At 36.7% G+C, this 24230-nt stretch overlaps 1 protein-coding gene across 1 annotated transcript in view; it reads left to right on the forward strand.

Moving 5' to 3' along the window:
• LOC141902793 (pleckstrin homology domain-containing family G member 4B-like) overlaps nucleotides 1-23831 on the forward strand; it is a 46741-nt gene extending 22910 nt beyond the window's left edge. The window contains exons 10-21 of the mRNA XM_074790690.1: nucleotides 14006-14200; nucleotides 15484-16475; nucleotides 16602-16778; nucleotides 16864-17113; nucleotides 17416-17505; nucleotides 18011-18232; nucleotides 18553-18723; nucleotides 18900-19077; nucleotides 19170-19292; nucleotides 19525-19752; nucleotides 19898-20082; nucleotides 20178-23831. Coding sequence (XP_074646791.1) covers nucleotides 14006-14200; nucleotides 15484-16475; nucleotides 16602-16778; nucleotides 16864-17113; nucleotides 17416-17505; nucleotides 18011-18232; nucleotides 18553-18723; nucleotides 18900-19077; nucleotides 19170-19292; nucleotides 19525-19752; nucleotides 19898-20082; nucleotides 20178-20183 — 2817 coding nt within the window. The 3' untranslated portion in view covers nucleotides 20184-23831. The remainder of the gene's footprint in view (nucleotides 1-14005; nucleotides 14201-15483; nucleotides 16476-16601; nucleotides 16779-16863; nucleotides 17114-17415; nucleotides 17506-18010; nucleotides 18233-18552; nucleotides 18724-18899; nucleotides 19078-19169; nucleotides 19293-19524; nucleotides 19753-19897; nucleotides 20083-20177) is intronic.
• Nucleotides 23832-24230: the final 399 nt, after the last annotated feature.

Raw genomic sequence — 24230 nt, forward strand, 5'->3', positions numbered from 1 at the left:
ATACAAAGCTTTTCCAGGTGTTGGAGATATCTAAAATGGACAATGATTCCACATTTTTCTAGATGACTTTATGACAGGGTGGCCACTGACCTGGAAAACCTGGAAAGCCTGGAAAACTCATGAAAAAATCAAGGAAAACTCAGGAAATTTGACTGAAACTCAACAAAAACACCTGAAAAACTTCGGGGAATTCGTATAATGTTGCTATTGTCCACGTGTTTCTTTATCAGTTCGTGATTCAATGAAAACCCAATGAATTGTAACAGTTTAAACTTTGGGAAAAACTCAAATTTGGGGTTTGTAAATGGATTGTAAAGTGGCCACCCTGTTATGAGGTTATTTATTTGAATTGGGATCATCGTTCAGCTCAATCCCAAATGACAGACATCATTTCATTTTGGCATCAGGAATATTGAAGATTACAGAAGGCTATTTAGATTACAAATGTTTGCAGAAAACTACTGGATACTGCAATCTTTTTACCTATGGACTGACCTGGGTTGGATTAGACCTAAACTTGATTGCTTCCTTTTCGTGCCATTGTTTATTTTTAAAGTTAATCTAGAAAACGTTTCTGATTGAATTCTTCATTTTGTTGGAAATAATTCAGCACTTTAAACAGTTACTTCTCTGATATCAACCAGGTGGTGCCACTGTACAGACTATCGTTGGTGCATTGTGTACATAGCCACTAAGTATTCCATACAGTACTGTGTGTTTGAGGTTTGATGTGATAAACTTTCATGGATTTATGGTTTGAATACATACAGAGGTAACCCGCAAAATTCTGATAATATTATCGGAAAGGCTGAAGTACACATCTTAGAGGCTATTTAGGATTATTTTTGAAAACTGTTTACATCGTGGAAGTAAGTAAAAGTTGGTATTTGATAACTTTTCTCACATCAGAACATAGAGGCTAACTGATCAGTTGTAATATAGGTCAGTATCATTTCTCTGGAATTTGCTATTTTGTCATACATATATGATGTATGATAGGTCAGAATGAATCATGGCATGAGGGAAAACTGGAATTTTTAGTACAGATTTACGGATTTGTGTCTGGTGCATCAAGAAGCTGCATTTACTTGGCAATGAAATTTAATCTACAATTCGAAACAGGAAAATTTGACGGTTTTTTCCGAAATAATAAGGAAATGTGTTTTCAAAAGTTACGTTTTGATAAATCTTCTTTCTCGTCCACTAAAAAGATGTACCTAACTACTTCACCAGAACACAGTGCGGTACATGAGTATACATCAACATCTTTGATGATTGAAGTCTGGTTTCTATAATTAGCCCATGTTTTCTATAATAACACCCTACTTCGCTACTGTATAGTTCTGCAGTGTTCAGACCTGATGTTGGATACTGATCTGGCTTTTAAACCGGAGTAAACTGAAATTTTACATTCTGCCTTAGTACGAAATTGACTAAAAATCTTCTTCAAAACATGAAAAACTTGATGAAAACAATGATGTCTGGAAAAGAGCTTAAAATGAATTGACCATTCTCTTTTGAATCGAAATGTACATGTATATACTATGAGCTGCTGTCATCGCGCAAATCTAAAAGGTTTCAAATCATGATGAACACATGTTCATCCTGTGCACTCGGCTAATCCTGAAAATCAATCAATTTACTCCGGATGTTCAACACATGCGTGTCTCATTAATTAATTTGTTTAAATTGAATCAATTAATTTAGAGAGCGAGTAGACTGGTGCGAGAATAAGCGAAACGTTTCTTTGAAGGATTAGATCCGATTGATGTTAGAATTTGAATAGATGGGTTGATTGTAAGCTTAAATTTCATGATTAAAACCAGTGACATTAAATTTAAATGTTGAAACCGTTTTAAGATTTTGGGTCCGTCACCATTGTTATACGCCTCTCTGCTGCCATGGTATCACAGGCTTTTCTATAAATGATATTGTACTTTTTGGATTGTTGAGAATCTTCAATATTTACGCCGGATTCTCAAGTTTTTTGATGAAGGCCTGTTTAAACACTTTAGTGGCCCACCTGTGATGAGAGTATTTGCTGAACAGATGGTTACGGTAGTATCAACAAAATGAGCATAAGGTGTATACGAAGAATGGTGTTGTGACAAGCATTTATGTGGAGCATTTATGTCTTGTCACTGTTCGTCCTTGTAGTCAACAATCGCTACAAATGGTCTCGACCGGTCTATTTGGAATATAAACATTTGGGGTATTTCTTCTTGACCAGAGATATAGGATTTCCACAAGGCAGGATTCAGTTCATCAGTTGTGGTGAGTTAACTCGGTGAGTTGAGTCAAATAAATCATAACTCAGAACTGTGGAAATGGGTCCATGGCTTCAATCATCGGACAAATGGTAAATATACCATTATTGGTAGTAAGCGGTTGCAGTTTCTGGTTATTTTTAGGGGCTGTAATCTTGAGGGGTAAAGCACCTTAGAAAATCTAGTTAATTAGATGAATATATGCAATTTTTGCACACGCAGGAAAAGAATTCCCTATTCCTGGTGTGATCAAACAATTGCTTATAAAGTTGAAGCCAAAATGAGTGTATTTTAGAACTCCCTGGTTAAAGGTTTATTTGTAAGGCCAGATTTCATCTAGGGCATTAAGCCAAATATCTTTCAGGCGTAACAGGGCTTGGCCTGACTTCTAAGTTCAAACATTGTGTAGGTGTCTAGCAGGTCATCAAACATTAAGTCGGCTAATGTTATTGAAGATTTGAGTTTTCTTTGGGTTGACACTTTATCTAAGTACTATTTACAGGCCCCTCTTGACCAGTGTACAAGAAATCGAGATAATAGGTGAAACACAATGTTTCCCTTCAGCAATATGCGTGTAGACAAGGGACAGGTATAGATCCTGTGGATTTTATGAAACTCATTAATCAAGGCACTTCGCCAAAAAAGGGAAACATTTTTTCGAAGAATCTGAAAAAGTCACTTTCTGCTATACGACGGCACAAACTTCTGAAAATGATATTCTGAAATAGCCCTAAATTGCATATTCTTGATAACCATATGTTCTAGACCAGGGACTACTATTTGAGAGTAGTTTCTTCTCAATAGATCAACTACTCCTAAAAATATTAAAGTATGTAATCTTTCAAAATTAGAATAATCTCTTGTTCGTTTACTTTGTTTAATATCAAATTACTCTTCAATTTTGGTGCAAACTACTACAATTAAAGATATCAGGTACCGCAGTCTGATTTTCTCTGACCACTGCCGGAATGCTTTATTCCGCGAAAACCTGGTAAAACCCTCATGTTTTGCTGCTAGATTTGCCAGTGAAGGAAATAACTTTTAAATCAATAATTCTATTGTGAAATGATAAGGAAACTTTCCATTGTGATTTGTAGTTATTTTTGGGGTAAATTAGGTTCAATTGCTCTTATCACACATCTATAAACTTTATATCAAGTGTAGCCTACATGACGTGGCAGTTCCAAACTGTCCTGGCTAAAGTTCTGCGATGACAGATTACATCATGTATTCAAGCACGTAACCTAACGTAATGATAGTTGCACTTAATTTTCAATTAGGACTTGTCGTTTCGGAGGCAAGCACGTTAATTGCAGCTGAATATACTGGTAATTTTGCAGACTCATCCGCCATTGCGTTCCCATCTGGTGCGTTGAAACTCTATTCCCAGATGAGATGAAGGTTCAATCTCTTTGAGTTTTCTGCGGGCAACGTTTGCCATCGGTGAAACGTGCAAAGGTTCCGCAAAGAACAGCTTAAAAAACGATGCGTAGCATTCGAACAGACATAGCACGGCAGGGTTTTGTACCGATACTGCGATCGCATGAGCATTTTTGGCCCGGAATATCTGTTCACACGGGTGTAGAATGGGCTCGTGCCTGTTAGGCCTGGGCCAAATAAATGTGGCCCGACCAAAATGTCGGACCAGGGCCAAGCCGAATTCTAGCACGAGTCAAATTTTTGCATGTGAATTGCAACCGGTTCCTGAAGTGTCTCACTTCTCTTTATTTTAGTATTGAGTGGTTTAAGTGTCAACACGCTCTCTAATAATGCACGGGCTAAATTTGACTAGGCCTGATCTGTGCTAATTTGACCCGGGCAAAATAATCGCTGTGTGATCGTGGCTCATGGCAGAGCCTTGATGCCATCAGGTTTGAATCGCAGCTAACAGCGGTTGATATCCTAGTTATCTCGGCGCCGCGATAGGTCAAAATCAAGTATTTATAGTTTTGCCCAGATTTCAGGCGTGTTGTCCCTGAGGTTTATGCGATGAAAATTGAACTTTCCAAAATCAATATGCTTATCAACATTGTATTGAGGGAAGTGAAGTGCATGTCATTGTTCAGGAATTTCACATGACACAATTCAATTTGCAGTCAGATATCTCTCTTCTATGTAAAAAGAATTCATGATACTTAGCTAACTTTTTGGAAATGATGGAATGTAAATACGTAACTTCATTTCGGAACCTAAAAAAGTTTTATTTATAGGACTAGAATATAATAACCCGTTGTTTGCCTAAGTAGTATCTATAGGCAGCCAGGGACGTAAAATGCGAAGTTGCTTTGTCAGAATTTTTGAATTTTGAACGATAGATACTGATATGCATGGAGATTGCATTGTAAGTATATTCTCCCTGGAATGCAGCGCTCACATATCTCAAAATATATTCGCATAGATTTCTAAACACAGGGAGAAATGCAAAATACGTGCATACTAGAAGAATATATCGATATTCGTCATTGTTTAGAAACCGAGGAATTTTTCGTTCCAAGAATGTGAGCATTTCGACCTTTGTTGAGAATTTGTTTTACGGCTTTAACGATATCACGAAAAGAAATTGCTTAATAGTAATAGACAGAAAGCTGATCTTCACAATATATAATCAGGATTGAACTGCGTTCTGAACTGCGTGACCATTCATTATTACCAGCATGTATTTATTTTGAGTCTCATGTATTTGAGACACGACCAGTAATAGGAAAATGTTGTGTGACAAGATGTGTATTTTTATGAATTTTTATGGTTTGCGATTTATGTATATAACCATAAATACATAAAGATACCTGTTTATGTATTTTTTATATGACTGGTAGACTGGGGATTCTTTTTAGTAGCGACTCAGACACACGTAAGCCAACGTATGGGAAATACTCTAGGCTTGAATTGTTTGTTAGAAAATGCATGTTTTTCGCATTGCCAAAGCATTCTTCAATGAATAGAACAGCACGGTATTTTTAATGTAATAGATGTGCCACAGGTGGCAGGTTCCCTTTGGTCCTGGTTGGATTATTTACTAGATTTGATACCCTCAATTATAACGATAGAAAGGCCGCTTTTGCTTTTTGCGCTAGCGCCATGTATGTTTTATTTGATATGCGATTATCAATTTGCGTTTATGCATTTTTGGCGGGATTACGACCAAGAAGGATTTATGAATGTGGTCGACTTTGGCTATCGGGCCGAAAGAAAATTTATTGATTTAATTTCAATCATTAAGAGAAATGAATCAAAAATCAGAATTATTTAGGAATAATTTCTTTTCAGATACAATCTCATAATGTTTTCAACCTGAATTTTCGAAGCTGCAGCTACACAATAATGACAAAACTTTTCTGAAAAAAGCCTTTTCGCTATCAATGAAAATGTATGCGTCGAACAATGTCTCTTTATTACTTCAGCTGTAGGCTACTAAAAGGGTCTCCTGATAGAAATTAAGTTGCTATACTTTATTGACCGGTGGGCAACTGGATCCAGGTGTCAACTGTCCAAAAAATAATTACCCAGTGATGATTCTTTTAAAAAAACTTATTGAAAAGCGATAAAAGTGCCCGCTACATGAAAACTACATTGAAAATCACAACAAAACAAATCCGGTGAGGACAATCAGGACCCAGTTCCAAAGTTCTTTCGTTGAGTTTGACCCTTAGAGTTCATTTCCACTATTTTGACGTTTGAGTCGAATAGTTGTCAAGAACTGTGGGGATCCAGTTGTTAAGGATCATCAAACGATTTACCCTAGTTTAATGCCTGATTTCTGGACTTGGGAGGTCAAACCATGTTAATCCATTACTGATTTCTTTCTAAGTACCTATGTAAACCAGCGTTACGTTTACAAGCCTACCTCTTCACTGTAACCGTCTAAGCAGTTTTCCAACATTTCTCGATTATGGCAAAAAGGTTTCTTGACGAAAGACATCTCGCCGGAGATGCCGGTGCTAGAACGGCTTATTATTAAAGGAATGGTGGTTAAAGGGTTAACGTTCCAGCGTGGCTACCTCCACATCACTGCCGACGAGAGTTTTGTGTCTGATGAATGACTCAAGCTAGTTCGTTCTATTCCGATTTGATTGGCTGTTCTCTGTCGGGAACTCTCTGACCTAGAATACCGGAATTCTCAACATGTGTTGTAGTCGAGTCTAATCTGTTGTACGTATATTGTGTTGTTATGTGTATCAGCCACGGTGGTGGTGCGTATCGCGTGTTCCAGTGTGGTTTGAAGAGTGGATTTTCGAAGGATTTTATGCAATTTTTGTGATTAAACAAGATACGTAAGTATGTCGGGTGTATGTGTATAAACACCAGATTTTCAACCGTTGTTGTATGCGTTACATGTGCTACTAAACATCCATTGTCTGTTGAGCTAGTCTAAGCAACATGTTTTCATTTGCATATACATGGCCTAACTGCCAACATGTACCGGTGATCATCTGAATTCAAATAGGAGATTTCGCTTATCAAATTTCAAATCGCAAAATTATTCTTACGTGATTTGTTAGTTTCGTGCGTTACTTATTCACTGAGGCACTAAAAGGGATCGTCGGGTCATGTTATTTCTCATGTTGAACTGGAGTACATTTCAAATTTCATTAGCTAGTTGATGGCTAAGGTTTTCTGATATTCTATGAAATTCGTGTCATGAAATGTCACAGTTTACATTCTAAATTTAGTTCAAATATATATATATATATATATATATATATATATATATATATATATATATATATATATGTATATAATATTGATATGATATCTGCAGACCTCAGGTTTACATGACTAGATTGTATTGTACATGTACAAAGATAATAAACCTTAGATAAATATAGTTCATCAGTTGTTGAATAATGTCATGAAATGTGTGTAGAGGTCCACGTATTCGCAGGAACCTATTTCTAGCTTTTTCTCCTCAATGCCAAGTAACGCCTATTCCAATTTTTCTTTGTCACAATTTTGCTGCTTTTGCTTCATTTTTATGCATGAACTTTCCTATCATACAGCACTAGGGGGTGTTGATCTATTTTTGTATAATTGATTCATCTGATATTGTTGAACCTATGGTTATGGAGAGTATTGAGTGTAATGATATCGATCTAGATCTATACTTATGAGCATAGGCAGCTGGATACTGAGCTTATACTGACGTCTCTACATCAGGTTCCTATTGATATGTAATATGTTCTGAGTCCATGGTTCTAGATAGCGGAGATGATTTCTTGAGCTCTCTTCCTCATCATATTTTCACTAGAAAATTCTATTCAACTTTTTCACAATGACTGAACGGGTGCCCTTCCACAGTATTGTACATCTCATTCATTTGGATTCTTAAAAGATCAAGCTCAAATATATGCTGCTGGCAAGGTGTGTCCCAATGAAAAGGTTTTTTAGTGTGATGGTAAACAATATAATGGGGCTCATGATGGTGTAACGAGCACATACGAATGAATTTTGCGAATTATGATGTGGCTCTCCCCATTGCAAAGCTGTCAGGTTCACAAATGGAATATGAGCTGATTGACAAAGTTATTGCTTTGTCTTATTGTTAGAGTTTTCATATTCAAATGATGTATTTCAGTCGCAGCACGACTTCAGCCTCGGGGTCTGTCTGTGAGTCTCACACGAGTTCAGGGGATGTGACTGCCCTTACTAGATTTTGAAATATTACGTTGTATTGAACGTTTCGATCAAATGAATGATGTCCAGGTCGTCCTTTATTAATTGAACAAAGGACCCGATACTTCAAAATGCGCGCAGCAACTTTAAGCATATCTAAATATCAGATCGACACTAGTAAAAGTACAAACATATTCGAGTATTTGAATGAGTGAATTGAAATGTGGCATATGGTGTCATTTGGAGTTGAGTTTCACTGAATGAGGAACTTAATAAGTGGGATTTGAAGCATTTTGTGCGGTTTTCATCAGGTTGCACGCGGTGTAGGTATAAGTGCTATGATAAAACTTTTAAAGACTGCCGACTGTTATTTCGCTGTGTACTTAAGGTCGTGGTAGCTCAATTTGAAAGTGTTCTTGGAAAAATTCAAGGAAACAAATGTACAATACTCTATTCTGAGTGAACAATATTTGACGTGGAGTTACTTGTATTTCAAATGACCATTGATTTGGTATCTTGTCTGCATCTTCTCGAAATCCTTTGTCATTAGTAAAGTTACCAATAATTAGTACTGTGTGCTCTATCCTCCAGCGAAGCTACCCCATCTTGTGTGGCTTTGCGAAGTCACGATTACCGGAAACCATGTCTGCATACTGCTGATAATAACTTTTTCAAACGTTCCTGTTGTCTGTGGGTTAAAACCGAATTGGTAAATTTTTCCGATAAAACAATAACAATGTGTCTTCGTAGTACAGAACAGTTCGCGTTGGTTATTGCTGCAATTAGATTGTCACGAAAGGACACACACGTGTATTCCCATCGTAGCAGACAATAGTTAGCTCTCGTTCGACGATCGCGCCAACAGCTTGAGTCGTACCCTTCCATATACCATTTATCAAGCGCTGATTTTTAATGACGCTTTTGTCCGAGACGCACAAGGGAGGCGATTATGCAAATATCGCTCAACGCGCAAGTCGTAGCGATATTCGAGACACTCAAGTGTCGTAGTTTGAACTAAGTGAAAAAATTCTGTTTTTTTTATAACACTTGAGAAACCTGCATTCACTTACGTTGTTACTAGAGTGGTAATTGTTTCTGCAGCTTTTTAATGATGGGACCATTCGTTAATTTAGTACGCACGTTGCTTAAAATTAACAAACCATCAATGTATGCTTGTGTACAGGGGGAGGGGGATAAAAAATTGGAATTATATGTGTACATAATAAATGAATTTCCCGAGAAGAACAGATTGATGCTAAATATGGAAAAAGGCTGCTCAATATTTCTCTTATACCTGTAATGTGGATTGAAAATTACCTTATAGGTGCCTGGAAATAAAGCTTTGTGAGGTGGTCCGGCGTCTCCGGAAATCAGCGTTTTGTGTCAAACGGATGAAAGGGTGCGCGCCGTCAAAATCTGGACAGCCAAACATTGAAAAAAACGGATGCCAATTTTATTCCGAACAATAGTCGAATGTAGTGGCAAAAAATCTCGACACAAAAATCGGGATATAATTGCATCGTCGAGTGGACAACGGTCCAGTTCAATCCCGGCCAGCAGGTCAGAGAGTTGGGCTTCAATAGAAAACACGGTGGTAGGCCTTTCAATAACTTCGGAAACCCTATTCAGATATAGGTCAACGTTGGTCAATTGTTGTTAGAAATTGTTGGCTTTTAAAGAAAGAATGCCTGGATGGACACCGTCAGAGATTGCGAAGACTCGGCCATGGTCAGAACACTTTCTGAGATTTTCATGTCACCCAGGCCGTAGTACATTCTAAGACTTTCTTTGTTAGAAAGTCTTGAAAATTCTTACATTCAGGCGAAATCCCGCTTAATGACATTATTGTTATAGCTGTGTTGCCTAATGCCAATTTTGTATGACCGGCCAGTTGGCGCTTCGACGTATAATATATTCCGTGTCAATAGGCGGCCAGGATCAAACGGAAAGTGTGATTAAGGGCGATTATTAACGTGGAAATTAGCACGATTTGAAATGGATTAGAAGTAAGACTGGATTATGAGATGTCTGAACACTGGCTTAACACCATTAAAGTAAGTTCATATATGATGCATAGAAAGTGCAGTCAAGAAAAATTCTTACGAAGCATATGTCTTCTTTGACATCAGGGAAGCTAGACTACTTGGTGTCACCGAATAAGCATTGTAACTTTTCGTCATTACTGCAGTAATCATCAGAATCTGTGGCGGTGTACTAAAATTAGCCTTTGAATAACGATAGAAATAGACTTCACTGCCTGTTCTCGTGATTTATTTCTAAAAGTTTGATCACATCAGCGAAGTCGATTGTATACTAATGAATAAAACATTTTTCCTTCATTGATTTCAATGTATTTTTTAGTAAGCATACTTTTTTGACTCGCCAGCGTAGTTGTCTGACAGCTAGGTACGTTTCGTGTGGTTTCTTGAAAATACATGTACCTGAGATCCGTCTGAAAATCCCAACCCTCAGCTTTTCTGAATAGGAAATTAGATTCATTTCCTTATCTCACCATTGAGTTTCGACATTTGCTTCTATAAGGCAGATTACCAGGCTTGTGCCAAGCTTTTTTCAAGCAGTTCTATTTCTAGAAAAAGGGCACTTTGTCACCGTAAAAATGGGCACTTTCCCATTGAAAAAGAACAGATCTTTAATATGAAATGCCTGGGTACCTGAATTAATCATTTCAGAATGGATAGTTTTCAATTTCCATTAGAAAATTAAAATTGTACCTAAATTTCAAAACAATATTAACCCAATTGTTGACACTAACTTTTTGAAGGGCACTTTGAAAATTTTTAAATTCGGCTCGGGCTTATTCCACTGTCAGAAAAATGAAAATCTCACCTTCGAACTTAGTACCTTATGATGTATTACAATTGGTTATTTATGTAGTTGAAATCCTTGACTCGAAACCTTTCTTCGTTCTTCCGACTTTCCGTATTCATCGTAAGGGCACTTTAGTAGAGATACGTACCGGATGTTCGAATATATGCCAGCGCATCCGTGTGTTCTATTACCATGTTCTATTCTCGAATCGAAGGATATGTTATTGTGTCGGAATGTTTTATGTGGGAACCCCGTCAATTGTCTTAGACTTTCCATTCTTTAAAATATCTACGCATAGATCACGTAGTCGGTAAACCATTGGTTATAGAATTCTGAACATTATCCTTATGATAAAGTTCTCTTTACGATGTAGTTACATCAGTGTATCTGTTTATTGACAACAGTCAACTTTCTTGGAACTGAAATATCGGTGAGTACGGGGATAGCGAGCTCATTTAACCAGTATATACATATCAAAAATTCATTGATTTTTGATATCATCCATAATACTACTCATACTACCAGCCTCCTTTTTGACGACGTAAAATCCATTATAATGATGTTTATATCCAATAATAACTACTATGTGTTATCTAAGGGGTTTCATACCCTTTATTTCATACTTGATAGATTTTATTTCATACTTGATAGATTTTAATGATTATTTTTTGAGAGGATGTGCAAGACTGGTTGCCGATCATTTCAATTATTGATGTATTCAACTCCAAAACAATAGCAATATATGTGTTATTTTCCAAGGCGTCAATAGACTTTTAAAATGTTCATTAAGTAACTAAAAATCACATGGATTCGATTAGTATCAGCTCATACGTACACAATATTCTAGCATGCGACATTGTTGCTGCTAACGAACTGATTTAAGTTCATCATGTCGAACAAAATGCAAAACGATGCCATTTGATTAATAAGTGGAAAAATACTTTTCTTGAATTACGAATTATTTGATATTGGAGCTACTTTTTATACCTTCGTTTCAAATAGCATGGAAACTCCCCACGAACGATCACAAATATACATGTCATATCATTGAATATACGTCTATCTGCCGCACGTGAGGCACCTGTTGTTAGAATACAACGTGTTAGGACAGGTTTGTAAAATTTCGGCGAAATTTCTAAAAAATTATCATCCATTAAGTTGCTAGGACAATGTCAACGACTTGTTCGAGTGAGATGGTGCTTTTCTTCATATCACAATCTGACAATGTAGTATTCACTTGCGTACACTCCCTGCGGTTAAATTAAACATACATCATTCATTCTCCGAAGTATTTTTGCTATTGATTGAAGCAGGTTGTGGTTAGTCTATGACTTTGACCGAGTTAACCACATTCGCTAATCTAACCGTCAGATAAGCTTTTACTTTGATATATCTTTAATCATAAAGGATGTATTAATGAACTATATATCCAGTCATGTAATTAATGTCCCGGCTATGTAGGTAAAAAGAATTATTTTTTGACGCTGTAAAAACCATTAAAATAATGTTTATATACATAGGGGCCTAGTGAATGTTTTATAATGGTTCTGTATGAGTCAGTGTGCACTACATCATCAATATTGGTGTTTCGAAATAAGAATTGCAATTGTGAATTTTGACGTTTCTTTTATAATTGAATATGTTTCATAACTCTTTATTTTATTTTTGATAAATCTTGATAATCATTTTTGAGAGGATGCGCGCTTCCTCATCAATATATTGGGGCTAGACTGGTTGCCAGTCAATTCAATTATCAATTTATCCAAATCCAAAATAACCATTGATCCTTAGTATTATAAATAACATATCATTTATTGTCGACAATATTAAGCAATATATGTATTATTTTTTCAATGTGTCGATAAACTTTCGTGTTAGTTTATTTTGATGTCTCTTAGGTAAAATAGTCAAGTTAAGACTTCATGGTTAGCCTTGGCAAATAAATTAGTGCCAATTCTGCATGTGTTCATAGGATGTGTAATCAAAATGGGCTATCAATTTTTAAGTAATCATTATTATGATTACCAATCATGCAATTAGCGATTCTACGTATAATGAAAATCATTTTGCCAACTTTCTCATTCGCATTATCCCAAAATCATTTCGAAGGAAAGCATTTGGTAGAAAATATGTTCATATGGATCGTAAAGAGTTTCATTCAATGCTGCTGTTGTTCAATACAGCAAGAAAACGGTGACTCAAAATCTGATGAACAAGTACTGGATAGTTTAGTTCTAAATGCTGATATAGTAGTTCACGATGATATTGTCGATAGAGTGAACAGGACGTCGTTGGTAAAGGTATGGGTTTCAAGTGAGGATTTCTGTGAATGAAAGTGGTCGGAAATGCTACGATAATGACCTGGATTCATTAAGTTTTGTTTGTTTTCCACTCGTGACTAACATTGTTATCATCATTTAGATGGTTTTAGTGAGTTCCCTGAATTGGCGACTGTTTTCTTTGTGGAAAGAGTGACTCAAAACGACCTAATTCTGATATGGACAGTGGATCGACAAACAAAATCCGTAGGAGGGATTTTTCGAGGCATTGCAATTGGTCCTGCGATACATACATGCCCGATACATACATGCCCGATTCGAATAGAAATGTTGACAGTGGTATATTGATTTTGAAGTGTTATTTACCTAGTGCTTATTCTGTTCAGGAATATGAGCACGAATTGCAGTTTGTGCTGATTGAACCTGAACGAAAATGTCAACTCTGATCGAATAGTGTATATACCCACTGCATATACTACTAGAAATACGAGTACATTTTTGTTGCCATGTAATTTATAGATTGAATTTCATAGTGATTTCTTTCAAATCGCGAAAATGTTTCAATCATTTCCGTGGTTTTTGTTAAATAGATTCTGGTGGAAAAAGTTAGTACCCAGTATCTGTCCCTAAATTTAGGACCCACGGCTCGTATGTATGGCCTCAAGGACCTGTAGCTTAGTCTCAGCTTATACTTAGGACAAGTCTAAGACAAACTTAGTCCTGTAGCCAATCTAACGACTTCAGACCATTCTTAGATTAAAGACCACTTTTGGATGTAAGTCCTGACTTAAAACTCTGGTGGCAACAGAGTTTCTTGTTTGAAGGTTCTTCTCTGGTCTCTCCCCCATTGGGAAAAAGAAACATCGAACCCACTTAGGCCTATAATGCCCTATGTGGCGCTTAGCGGGTTGAGGGTGTTAAAATATTTTTTTAAAGTTCTTACTGCGACCTTTCCCGGCAGTTCAACCAGTTAATCGCATTGCATACTAATGAACGGTCCGTATTCTTGTTACATTTCAGACACAGATCGAGAAGGCCAATGATCTGATGGAGGAGAGTGGAATGTTGGCACAGTCCGGGGAATATGGGGAGGCCGCGGGTATACAGGACATCGGGAAAACGTTGAAACGCCACATGCACACATTTACCACGCAACTCGAACACACTCGCGAAACGATCGAAGATACATCGAAATGTTACCATCTCCTCGATAAGGTTGGTATAGATGAGAGAAAATGGATCTATAGACTGCTGAACCGAAAATACATCGCTGCACAACCTAGCTTACTATAAAACCAACATGGGCAGTGTTCAATTATCAGGTCTTATTGAGAACACTTCACAAAACGGTTTAATTCTGTTGGAGTTATTGTTACTTTTATGGCACAATCTTGATGGGGGAAATCAATATTTGATGGCCTCAGATGCTAAGTCCAAATATTAAATTTAATTGAGTTTTGAAATAGAGAAGAGTTAACTAGGCGTAATGATTTATCCATATACACAGCATTGGATTTTTGTTCGAAAGGTATATAGGCACCTAGATGATTCTGGGCTATTATCTGTGCTGACAATAGATCTTATGATATAATGTTTGCAAATGGTTCTAATTGATCAGGGTAGATGATCATCAGTCATTCTTTTCCTCTGGCCGATGTCATATTTCCAGTTCATTTGCCTTGCTATGAATATAGCCATCATCATTGCGCGGTGGACTAAGGTTGAGCCATATGGCATGCGCGCAACAATATAACCTGGTGATTGATTTCAGCAATTAATCGGGTGGTGTTTCATAGTAGAGCTCATGGTTTCCCCAAATAAATAAAGCGAAAACATTAAAAAACGTAATTAGATGGTAACATAGTCCCCAAGCATCAATATTTGTTGTTTTCTATCAAAATGCAAAGGATTTTTGATTTTCATTAATGGAATTTATCACCTTCTTTAATGAGACTGCCTTCGGGTGGATTCTTTTAACTACAGCAATATGTACTCGGGATCTAGAGCTGAATTCCCAGCCGGAAATATTTCGTCCTGAAGGTTTATTTGCAATTATAAACGAACTGGAACTGGAAATATCTGTTACTTTTTATGTATAAAAGTTGAACTTAGCTTCTCGCACGGAATTCCAAACATTCTCATTTATATGGATATTTTTCAATTATTTGGGCGATCTTTTCATTCTGATTTTTGTTCATTTATGAACATGAATTACAACACAAATTTTGGACCTTGTACCAATAAAAGTGCATTAAACTAAGTGTTTCTACTACAAGGTTTTTCACACATAAATTCTTGTCGAAGTGTTATGCACAGATCTAACCTGGATATGGAAAATTTTCAGCTCATATTATGATCCTTTCAAATATTTAAGACTATTGAAGTTATGTTATTTAAAAAACTCTTAGCAGTCATCTTCTGACGCCTATGTAGGAGCTGGCTCTTATCATTGTTTCTGTAAAGTTTTCTAATTCAATCTTAACATATTCTATTTGTAGTCGTATGATTGGGCTCTGAGAACGATGAAGTACGTCAGTGGAATTAAGATCGAATCCGACGCTACCGTGAGGAGCGTTCTGGTAACGTTAAAAAGTTTGGATATCTATCTGGAGAATCACCCTTACATAAAACCGGAGGGATTCAGCGAAATGTTGTACCTCGCCGAGAAACTAACAAATGAAAAACTTCTCGAACAATGTAAAATGGCGAAGGTACGCTGCGAAGAAACAGAAAATATGATTAAAATGCGACGCGAGGCGCTTCAGAAGGCAAAAGAACAATTGCTAGTCGAGGAAAAACGCCGGTCACTGTCGCGTCGGTCACCGAGCCCCGCTTTTCAAGATCAGTTGATGTTTCCGCGAGATTCATCGACGCCCACGAGCCGGGCGAGCGGCGACTGCCCTTATCAGCATTTAAGAGCTGTATCGAAAACAGCTTCCGACCGTAGACAATCGTACGCGGGTATGACATCCGCGCCCGGGCATGGTATTGCCCCGACGGCGATAAACGCGCGAAAAAGTGAACCGATTTTTCATTACGAACAACGCAAATTCTCCACAGAATCGGACGACACATCGATGTTCCAAAATAGTTTCATTACGCAAGATATGTCCGATCGCGTTGTGGCGTCGTTACCGAAAGTTCTCACGGACGGTGTGTTCAAAAGTTCGTCGCAGGAAAGCCTGCGCAGTTCGCAAGATAGTTTACACAGGTCGCGCGAAAGCCTCAACGGTTCGAACGAGAATCTGAACTTATCGATGGACAGTCTTGTGGACCAGAATAAGATTAAAAGCTTCTCGTTGCCCAAGGAAATATCGTTCGACAACTACATGCGTCGACGTAACAAACCTCCGGCGCGAAAGGTTTTCAAACGGTCCAACACGGCGAGTGCAGGGATGGACCATATGGACAGCGCGCCGTTAAGCACACGTTTAGATCATGTAAAACATCGCTGGAGTTTACACACTGGAAGTACAGAAAGTTTACCGAGGTATGTGTTTACATGTCGCATATCTAACGCTTTATTTGAATGTCGATAAACTATTTAAATGTCGATAAACTTACCAACATTAACATAATTTTCAAATAAATGTACTTCATCGGTATGTTTTTTTAGCATGCGAGAAATGGAAGAAGAATCGTTGATGGACGAGAGCGATATCGAGTCTTCGAAAGTTAAAAGTTGGTCACCGGTACCTGTGAATACGCACCTGCTGCGACAGTCGAAACAACTGACACACCACAGCTCTATGGCCGACTTGAGATTAACCGAAGCTGAAATCAAGAGTAGAAGGTATAAAAGACATTGCATTATTTGAACTAAATTGATGATTTTCATGTTCTTAACACGACTGATTCTATTTTCATTTGTACTATAGAGTTTTGGCTCACGTCATGGCTGAAATGATACAAACTGAACGCGACTACGTGCAATCGTTGAATTACATCATTGAGAATTACATTCCGGAAATTATGCGCGACGACGTGCCGCAAGCGCTACGGGGCAAGCGCAACGTGATATTTGGCAATATCGAAAACATACACCAGTTCCATAGTCAGCATTTTCTCAAGAAGTTGATCAACTGTGAAAACTCGCCATTCCAGATTTGTCGATGTTTTTTGGACCATGTAAGTTTCAATGTTTGCTATTATTGCAGCAGAAATTCTCAAGCAAACCACTATGATACTTTCTCATATTCTTGTATTTCTTATATTGCGATTGAATGATATTGCTATTGGATTTTATGTGGCAGATCATAACTATCCATCAGGGAGGGCAAGTTACTCAATAGTTGTTTAAAGTTCACCTGGTGGATAAGGAACATAGTGACAAAACTGCATTCAATCAGCTTCAGCCCTGCTGGCCCCTGACTATCACCAATTAAAGGATATTTTTCGATCATTTATTGAAACACTTACGTTTGTTACAGGAGGACCAATTTTACCTTTATGCATTGTACAACAAGAACAAACCAAAATCAGATGCTTTAATGCTAGAATGTGGTGCAGAGTTTTTCAAGGTGAGCTCTTAAGCCTTCGAGTGTTCTGGATAACATCAAACCTTTTAAATAAATTGGACTTTAAAAAAAGATTTTATTGAAAAAGGTCATTTTGAATCAAATATTTAATTTGATATGGTCATTTTTAACACTCAATAGCAATTCTATTCCGTTAGCTGTGTCCTGATATTGTACTGAACTCTTGATAATTGATTCTTTTGTTTTGAACTCATATATTCTGAGAATGTACACAGTTGAAAATCTATGCACACTATATCAGATATAATTGCAATTGGCATTAATTTCATATCGTTCAAGTGCTACTTCTATAGATGTCCGATCAATAACTTGATTTATTTTTTCGCTGCTTCAATCAAGAGCAATATATGATGTAGATCATTTTTCGAATTTTATTGAACTAGATTTACCGGGGTACCGTATATGAAATGCGGTGTCGTTTGATTTTTTCACACTGTGAATAATAATCAATCAATGAGCATCAATACTGAATATTATCGATTTTCAGGCAAAACAGAGAGAATTAGCCGATCGGATGGACTTGAATAGCTATTTACTGAAACCTGTTCAGCGTATGGGAAAATACGCGCTACTGTTGAAACAGATCATCAAAGAATGCCCGGAATCGGACCCTGATTTTGGCGATTTGAAGTCGGCAGAGGAGATGGTGAAATTTCAACTGCGACATGGAAATGATTTACTAGCGATGGATTCGCTACGAGACTGCGATGTAAGAAAATATTCCAAATCCATCTATATATGCGTTATAAAACAACATTGAAATCTGTTACGCTTTTCTTTTGGCTCTGTGCTATTTTTGGTTTAATGAGTGGCATAGCATCTGTTCACATTTATGGTATACGAAATGTGATAGTTATTGGCATATCGCTATACGTAGGAAATCTATTGCATAATGCCTATCTGAAATCCATATAAAAATCTGTGAAAGAGGGGATACTCGTTACAAAGCTAAAATTCCATTGGAATATATTTTACGAATGTATACCGGTATTCAAGGGACGAATAGTCATGATGTCTATTTGTAAACAGGTCAATCTACAAGAGCAAGGTCGTCTTCTTCGACAGAACAAGTTCCTCGTGTGGACCGGACGCAAGAAGGTTCTGCGTCATGTTTTCATGTTTGAACACCTGGTTGTGTTCAGCAAAGCAAAACATTCCAACAACGGCCATGAAGTTTACATTTACAAACAAAGCCTCAAGGTAATTTTAGGCAATAGCCTGAAGATGAAGTGTTAGGCTCATGTGCATGAAATCTTTGTAAGGATTTTCCTGAAATAAACTCATGAAAAACTTCATGAATACATTTATATGCTCCAAAAGGGGCAAGCAAGTCTGTATTATACATTGCACATAGATTTCATGACTTATCATTGTAGACGTCGGATCTAGGTCTAACAGAAAACATTGGCGAAAGTGGTTACAAATTTGAGCTTTGGTTCCGAAAGAATAAACCCGGATCATCGTTCGTACTGCAGGCTCAGTCGGTTGATATCAAGAATGCATGGGTTCATGATATATCCAGACTACTATGGGCGCAAGCATTCCAAAACAGAGGTACATAAGTGTGATTATGATTGAATACATTCTTATTTACTGCAGCTATTGAGTAGATATTCTCTCAACATCTATATTGATAATACTTTCAGAAATGCGATTGAAAGAAATGAGTTCGATGGGTATCGGGAACAAACCGTGCTTAGATTTGAAAACAAGTGAAGACAACATAAACGATCGATTTGTGAACGTGTCCGTCTCTTCGAATCCGAAAGGTAAATCTATATTGCATTAGTGAATTTAGGATGCAAGAGTACATATCACACGGTGATCTTTTCAATTCAAGTGTGGTGTGTCTAACCTAAATGCCTCCAAAGCCAACGAGCAGTCTTATGTTGGAAATAGTCGATATATGCATATATGTAAATATAGGATTTAAATCAATTGGGTGTGGTTGAGGCCTGTAGTTTGAATTGATTTAACCATCTAAATTATGATTATTTTCAGCGCGATATCGCAACTCGGTATCAGGAATGCCTAGCGAACACACGAAAGGCCAGAAGCGACCACATTCCATCATCTCGGTCAGCAGTAGTTCATCGTCTAGCAGTAGCGGAAGTGGTGGAAACAACGCGACGAACATCAACCAACCGTATCCCAGCCTGTTCTCGAACTTGAACTTAACACTCGGAGATCCAGATAAATATAATAAATCCAATACAATCTCATCAAATGGTAAGTAAAATGCGTAACTATAGATTGAAAAGATTAAGTCCCCCGTTTCATGTGTTGAGTGTAAATTCACTGAATACCATCAGATTGAAGAGCCTTGAATTAATGAAGCTTTTCAATGGTCAATATCAATGTTTTCTTCTTGCAGAAAGTGGAGTCTGTATGGATACAAGTATGGATTATTCTGAGGATCTTGTGATGCCTAACGACCAGTCGCGTATGAGGTCTAACAGCGCTATATGCACTACTTCATCTTTCCTGATGAACTCAACTGCCAGCGATAAACAATCGACTTTGATGCTAGAAACTGGTCATGTCACACCTTTCAGTGATGTAAGAAAAAAATCATACATATGAATTGGCAAGAAGAATGTTACATTCTTTAAAAGCATCTTAATCTGATGAATCTTTTATTCATTTCTTTATAGGTGTAGTAAAGAGTATGTGTGTTATGATATGAGGTGTAGTACTCTCCCTCCAGTGTGCCCAAATGTTTCTTCTTATTCCGGTGGATTTACACGTGAAGTTGTTTGTGCTTGTGCAATGTGCTCATAGAATGTTGGATTCGAAGAATCCGTGGTATTTTCATTTGTTTTTTGCTGCTGACGCTCCAAAACTATAAACATCTTCGATTACTTGTCGTATTGGAAAATGAACTACTGAACAATGTTGCCCCGACTGATTTTGTTTAGCGATAATCAATATACATGTGCATGCGCAATCACTTAAGTCATACGCTAAAAGATGTCTGAAATCAACTTACCAGTGCGAAGAGTCAGCTCTATCATGATACGGATATGGATATATATACCGGTATATATATACGCAATGAACATTGATTCGGAATCGTCTGAATTTCAACAGTTCGTGTAAGCATGCGAGGCAGTGGATACAAACTCTTATAGAGCATGTAGTCAGATAAACCTAGTTTTTAGGCGACTCTCAGGAATATTACGGAAGATAAGGATCTTTACCTACAATGTTGTTAATGAAGTGCCATGTACGATGACGATTTTCTCTGAAAAAAATGTAGGTGTATAATATATAGACACAATCCTTCGTTCTATAATTTACAACACGGCATGCACTGCTGAACTGGATATTGATAATCTTGATGGTGCTATGTTAACGTAAAATCAGTTTCGCAGACGCTGAATTAGAAGAAGGAAGGATTTGTGAATATATCCGTTCAACATTTTGAATAACATAGTAGTATAGTGTAGTAAGTCGGCATTGAAAGACCTCCAATATGATTTGTACAGTTGTACAGTTTTACTTTCTACAACTACTGTGATCGACTATTGAAAATTTATCAAAATTTATTGCTACCACTGACGACATATGTTAATTAGTGCTTGCTAAAATATATAGTTGTGGGCTTTGAATATGCTAGACATTGTAATGAGCAGTAGTGTTTGACGCAGGGACTGGGTAGATACGACGCTATTTGATAATTGGACTGTCCCAGGATAAAACATATTTAATAGTAGACTGGAATTAGAACGAATACATATTTCGTGCTAAATTTGATTGAACTGAAAGACATCGTACTTATTTTCTTGAATCATTACTCTTATTGTATGGGTGTCTCAAATTTATATTTGGAAATAATATTTTATGTACACAGTGTAAGATTAGAATGTAGAAGTGCATATTTTTATATGCGCCATTTTCTAAACTACAACAGCTTCCTTATTTCTGCAGTGTTGAATAAAAGTAAAATATATGTATTACGGCTTCCATTTTTCGGTGTAAATCACTACGTATACCGGTATGGACTTGAAAGTGGTATGAAAGCACAAGTTATTTGTTTGGTTACGTTTAATGGATTATCACAGAATCTTTCTAGAATTTTGGAAAATTCAGTTAGGAATTCATTGATGCAATAGTATCGCCGTAATTTCAAAAGCCAACATTGTAATTTAGTATCCTAGTTTAGTTTTGTTACATCAAATCGAAGATTCTGCATTTCAAAGATTATAATGCAATATTTTGAGATTTTGGTAGATACCAGTATCCAAAACTTAGTGCATGTAGTTCCATTTTGATTTAAAAAAAAAAATTTTGCGTACGTTTTTGCTATACAAGTATAAATGGATTTTTTGGGTGTATTTACTCTGTAATGAATAGATAGATAAATGCAGCATCTTCGATCATTCGTATTTTTCAATATAGATGGTGACAGTTTCAGAGTTGCGATTTCAACACGTTTTGGTCCAAAGTTACTCCCTCGGAACTGCACTCGACATATATTCATATAACATTTAACTTAAGAGGTAGATGTAATTTTGAAGAATTCGAGCAATTTTCAAAAAAAAGGAATAGAAAATACCTGCTATCAATTTTTGTATGTTTCTTCTATTCGCGATCCCAAATCTACATCTGCCTCTTGTTATATTACCGTATTTACTCTTATTTATAAGATAACATTTATAACAGGAAAATATATAGGTATAAAATTCATTAGTTACATTTTGGTTTTAACCTCTTTTGACTGATGTCATTTCGACTTTAACCTATAGACGTACTTTAAAGAATTAAGAATAGTAAAATTCAGAATTCTACAGGAGACATTTTAACAGTTGTAAGTTAAGTTTGATTCAAGAGTTAGAATTGATGGTCGATTTCCTATGTTTTAACTCTGAAAGAGTCAAATTTTAACCAAGAACTGCAAAACTGGATCCTGATTATCAGATAATCAAGCTTCGAAAGATGATTCTATGATCTTCTGTCCCAAGAATTTTAGTTTTCATATGCCGTATTTATTGATTTGGGAAATAAAACTTCACTCTGTTGCATGAAAGCTCGATTTTATGGAAATCCAGCATTCGTGGATAATTTCTACGCATGATTACGTTCTAAAAAACATTTATTTGAATTTTCTGGAAATCAGCGAAAACTACGCCAAACTAAAAGCTTAGTTCCTTTAATGTATCGAAAAAACGCTTTAAGATAAAAGTCATTCAACTCAACGATGTTTATTTAGTCATGAAAAGGTCGATTTCACTAAGATTTGATTTTTACTGTCACAATATTTGAAGAGGAAAAAAATGCTATCTAGTAGGTATGACGATAACCTTGATTACCTTCACAGAAATAATATGTTATTATTATTATTAATATGCACCATCACCAATGGACAAATATCCAAGTGGATTACTGTTTTACTTCTAAGCTACTAAAGGGTATTGGAATACTTTACATCGTACAGTGCAACCTTTTTAATGTCCGGCATGCTCGCCCCATCATCTATTTTTGTGGACTGTTACATACGGTAACAAATAAGTCAAGATACCATCAAATGGTAAAATCCACAATCATGACGAAAATGAAGATTATTATGAAGATGGGTTTTTTCTTTAATTGAGTCATTTTTACATGGAAACCAAAAAAGCCGAAATGGATGTGGGTAGATGGGAGCACTGTTACTCTGAAATTTTAAGTATGTGATTCCCTTTAGGAGTAAAGAAAATATTGTGTTCTTCCTACAGTGTCAGTTCTGTGCTTAGCACTACTCTCTCTTGAGTGAAATCTTTCCATAAAGCATGTGTAAATATACTTTGTAAATACAGTGTACAGTAGCTCTATCAAAGCAAAGAATATCAATATGTGTATAAATCTATTGTTGATAGCGTTTTTTGTACAGAAACAGTTGAATGGTATACAAAATAAGAATAGAAAGTTGATTTTGTAATTATTGCACATCAAGTTCTGAATATGTAAATGGATGTAAGTTTTCCAGAAAATGACAATAAAATGCATGATAATATTGAAATTCATTGTTTAGTTGTTAACACTGGTGCAGTTATGGTGTATGCATGCAGGTGTCATATTTCAATCTTAAGTCAGGAGCTATCTGGTGCATGGGTCTTGGGTTTAAAAAAAGCAGATTGTTCGGTAGACACAAGTAGAATCTGGGAATATCCTTAGGAGGCTTCTCGGTAATGTTTTAGTTAAGGTCGTCATCCACAAATACATGCTATACTGATATTTTGTTGTAACTAGTAGCCAATGAACTTCAGAGGATGACTCCCTTATTACACAGTTTGCCAACTAACCTGTGATGGAGACTTGTCATAGATATCGGGTAATAAAAGGTACTTCAAGGGTCCATCATGTGATCTATTATTGTCTGTTTGACCACTAATAGGGTGTAGTCATGTGGAAAAGCACATTGCAGCAAGACCACTTTACCCTATCTCATTTTCCCTGAACCATATCCAAAATTCAATTGTTATTCTCAATATGTTTGGATTAAAATTCACCTTCATATGGTATGCGGATGAAAGCTAACCTAAGAGACTGACTAAAGAAATAGCTAAAACAGGAAAATAATGGTAATAGCAATCGATTGACCGGACCTCTAGAGGTAGTTTGCTGGTTCCAGAGCTAATGAATTTATCATCTAATAGTGTATATTGGAGTGTGGGCTCTGCCTTGTATAAAGAAAATCTAACGCTTCATACCAGTGCAATCCTCTA

Source organism: Tubulanus polymorphus, chromosome 3 (assembly GCF_964204645.1).
Source record: "Tubulanus polymorphus chromosome 3, tnTubPoly1.2, whole genome shotgun sequence".
Lineage (NCBI taxonomy): Eukaryota > Metazoa > Nemertea > Palaeonemertea > Tubulaniformes > Tubulanidae > Tubulanus > Tubulanus polymorphus.